The sequence below is a fragment of the Mastomys coucha genome, unplaced genomic scaffold (assembly GCF_008632895.1).
Source record: "Mastomys coucha isolate ucsf_1 unplaced genomic scaffold, UCSF_Mcou_1 pScaffold22, whole genome shotgun sequence".
In the NCBI taxonomy this organism is placed as follows: domain Eukaryota; kingdom Metazoa; phylum Chordata; class Mammalia; order Rodentia; family Muridae; genus Mastomys; species Mastomys coucha.
The window spans coordinates 70,719,423-70,723,716 of NW_022196905.1; the positions used below are offsets into that span (position 1 = coordinate 70,719,423).

At 39.2% G+C, this 4,294-nt stretch overlaps 1 protein-coding gene across 1 annotated transcript; it reads right to left on the reverse strand.

Annotated features, from left to right (window-relative positions):
- Positions 1 to 436: 436 nt before the first annotated feature.
- LOC116070453 (heterogeneous nuclear ribonucleoprotein H-like) lies at positions 437 to 2,153 on the reverse strand. The gene is given in 3 exon segments (XM_031341879.1): positions 437 to 844; positions 895 to 1,717; positions 1,719 to 2,153. Coding segments are annotated over 3 exon segments (1,362 nt in total). The 5' UTR covers positions 2,139 to 2,153; the 3' UTR covers positions 437 to 725.
- Between the last annotated feature and the right edge of the window lie 2,141 nt (positions 2,154 to 4,294).

Sequence of the window (4,294 nt, forward strand, 5' to 3'; positions counted from 1 at the left end):
AATGTCATTAGTGCCATGATCTGGGAATACTAACTACCAATTTAAGCAGTACTTTTTATTGGCTTACTGACTGTTTTTTTGTTTTTTTTTTTAGCTTTTAAAAGGAAGATTTATTTGACAAGGTTCACAGCGCAATACACCTAAAAAGAAATCACAATACAATGAAAGACTTAAATCAAGGCCTCAGAATTTCATACAAACACAAAGACCAAAAATCCTAAAAAGCAATGGTATTGTGTTTCAAAAATTTCTCCATTAACTTAAAAAATGAGTTTTAAACTCACATGCCTTACAGATTATCAAATGAATTTAGAATTAACAAACATGCCAAATGTTTTACTTTTAATTGTAGATGCAGCTCCTGTAGTTTTACAAAAAAGCATGTTTTTTCAACATGCATCAACATCAACAGTGTTCATGTATGTATGTATAAGACCAACATTTAACATAATTCAACTGCTTTAACCTAAATACACTTACTGCTTACGTACATCCTACAGTAACTAGAGAAAAGCTAGGAATTAAGTTTAACAGTTACAGTTCACTCAACTTTGCCCTATCATCCTAGGTGACTGCTATGTTCAACACTGAACCTTCTTTGAGCGATGCCAATGTTCACTTAAGACAGCAGGCATAAAACCACAAGGCTGGATGGATTGCAAAAACTGTTAAACTGAGGGGTTTAAAAAAATTTTTTTTGACCAAGAGTCAGTGATCAAAATCAATTACATTCCCCATCCACCACTCATACTAGACATGATGGACATCCCTCCCATTCCATTCACGCCCATAGATGCTCGGCTTCCATTATTGTAGTAGCTGCTGTTCACTGATCCTTGGCTACCTATGCAATGTTTGATTGAAAATCACTGGAGTTTTTCTGTAAAACTTGGCCATATCCGTTCATGCTGCTCTGGCCACCGTAGCCACCTCCATAACCACCACTCAGCTGCTGGCTGGCTGGGCCACCGTAACTGGACTGGTTTGACAAGCCCATGCCTCCCATCATTTGGCTACCATAAGCACCACCGCTTGCTCCTGCTGTAGAATTCGAGAAGAGTTCTACATATCTGTGTTGCATATTTGCTTTATCTTTTGACATAGCTGCAACAGCATCTTTATGGGTTGCAAACTCAACATCTGCTTCACCAGTTACTCTGCCATCAGGTCCAATCTCAATATGTACTCTCACAGGGTTGAGTGGTGAAAAAAAATTATAAATGTCATTCTCAGTAGCTCTGTATGGTAATCCCCGCATGTGTACACAGTGTCCTGTTGTACTCTGGAAAGTAGAGCTACCATCCCCATATCTGTGGTCAGACATTCCTGAAGAACAATAATTGAGGTCTCTTCCAAATCTCTCCGAACCAAATCCATAGCCATCATTATAGCCATTATAATCACCATAGCCTCCATATCCTCCACCATAAGCACCACGCCTCATCCTCTCAAAACCAGCTCCTCTGCCAATGCTGTTATACCCTCTGCCAGCCCCAGGTCTGTCATAGGGACCTGGCCGCTGCATGGCCATAAGTTTTCATGGTGGATCATAATGAGTTCTAACTTCAGCTCGGCTGCTCTTAAATATTTCAATATACCTGTGCCCTATTCTTTCCTTGTGTTTCTTTAGAGCCTTTTCAGCTATTTCCTGTGAAGCAAACTGCACAAAGGCCTCCCCCGTACTCCTCCCCTGGAAGTCCACTGGCAATGTTATCCCCATTTGGCACGATTTCCAACCCTGAGAAGAACTGAACAATTTCTTCCTTGCTACATCCAAAAGGGAGTCCTCTAAGCCGTACAAAGCCATCATTGTCCGTTTCAGGACTATTTGGACCAGTATGCTTCAACACCCAATCCATTTCAACGTTGTTTGACTTGAATACTTCAACATATCTGTGTCCCATAGTTTCTCTGTCCTTTTTCAAGGCCAATTTGACTTCATCTTCTGATTCAAGTTCAACAAAAGCCTCGCCACTCGGTCTGCCTTCTCTGGTGTAGGTGAAACGAATACCTTGAGCCCCATTTTGAATTTTGCAGTCAGAAAAATACCGCTGCACTTCATCCGCAGAGCAGGACCAGGGCAAGTCCCGGACCTTCACCATGAAGCCCTCTCCACCTTCTGCTCCCAGCATCATCATCTCCTCGCGGGTCCTGGCGTAGAAACAGACTGCAGGGCTCCACACAAAGCCTCGGCGTGGCTGAGGAGAAATCGGACTGTTAATGTATACAGCATTCATGCTTCTTTTACTTATGCATAATCACTAGTTTTATTATTTGTTCCCAAGACTCTCTACTGTTTTGCAATTACAGTTGAGAGACCCTGTTAGGGGTGGGTAGTAAATGTATGATATTGTGGACAGCCTCCTAGAAATTGTTGTTAACCTGATTACCTAAGCAGAGGTTATCATAGATAACAGCAACAGCAATTACAATAGTGATAGCAGTAGTGGCAGTAACCGGTAATGAACACTCTCACCATGTGAAACTATACGTGCTATTTACGGACTAGCTCATTGACTGTCATGACGTTCTAATGTTATAAATGAAGTTAAAGAGACCCACCATTGGGAAATTAATAGATCATGGGGTATGTACTTTAAACAGAGCATTCTACTGTCTTTCATGGTCAGACACTGCAGAGGGATGTTGTGCTGTTGAGAACGGATGGCTCTTCTAGAAATTTCATCCCTTGATTCTAATACCAAAGCTCTGTTAACAAGCATGTCCCTTCACTTTATGTAAGTAAATCAGAGAAAAGAGATATAGTGCTCTTTACCAAGCTATATTCCTTATGTATATTATCTAAAAAGTCATATAGCTAGTAAAACTTAAGACTTCCTCGGAAAATGCTCAAAAATTAAAAAACAGAAAAATAGGAATGGGTCCCGGCTGGGAGGCAGGTGTTTGGCAGAAGTGGAAGGAGACGGTAATGGTAGAGGGTGTGAATATGATGAAAATACTTCATATATATGAAAATGTAAAAGAAAAATGTAAACAGTGAAATTATCTATGTGAAAAAATAATGAAAAGTTATGAAGAAAAAGGCATCTGTCTAACTTGTAGCAGCTCATTCTAGAATTCTGGCCAAAAAATGCCCTTTGGAAAGAATGGAAGATAGAACAGATTTTTGGTCTATATAATGAATATTTTATGAAATTACTTTCAGAAATTCTGAACAACATAATCTTTACTGTCTTTCAGTGTCAAAATGGCTATGACTATATTAACCACACACACACACACACACACACACACACACACACACATAACACACACGCACACACACATTTATGTGTGTATTTGCCCATCTATTCATATTGACTTCCAACAGCCATACTAAATCCAGCAGGATTATGTTGAGTGCATATGGGGTGTAATGCTATGGGTAGAAAGTATACTTTACAGACTTCGCAAATAGTTACAGCCTGGAACTATCAAATTTACACTTCGAGGTACTTCTGACTGGTTTTCTGGCACATATTACTTATATTCCCATCAAGCTAAAGTAGAACTTACACTAGCCCTAGCTTATTAGGTTTAATGACAACAATTTTCCATTGAAGTTAACTGAATTACAGTTTTACTTGTAAATGAGTGTGCATTGTAACCATCCTTAAAATCTTGGTGTAAATGGCAGAAGGCAGTATTCAAGTTTTTGCTTTATTATTCTTCATGTTTTCTGAAAAGATTTGCCTGTGGAACAAGCTTTCTTTCTGGTTTTTCTGTCTGTTTGAGGAGCTCGTTTAAGCTGAAGCTACTGTGTGTCAATTTGCTCTTCTGTGTATTTGTGAAACACACACAAAGATGGCCTTCCTGACATCACTTTTACAGTCATGGTTCAAAGCCACAGATGTGCCAAACATTGCTTTTAGCATACACTGAAACCCCTCTATAACACAAGAATTGAGGGACTTGAGTACCTATTCCAATTTCCACCCACAATCAAGAAGTAAAAAATTAGAGTAGTTCTTCATGAGTATATCAGGTGGCAAAATTGAACTTATGCAACATACTATTCTGGAGTTTTACCCACAATCAAGGAGTAAGAAATTAGACTTGCTAAATGGAGAGATGTCTTCCTGCAAAATTGAACAAATGGGCAATTTGACAAAGTGCCATTATAACGTGATGGGTTGGCTAAGACCTTCCGAAATGAGATACACTGTGGAATAAATGAACTCACTGGGAAAAAAAAATAAAGGAAGAAAAAAATATCTTGTGCAGAAACTCTGAACTGGGTCATTCTCTCCTAAAAGAATTTTTAATGGTTCTCGTCTGCATCGAAAAGAGACTT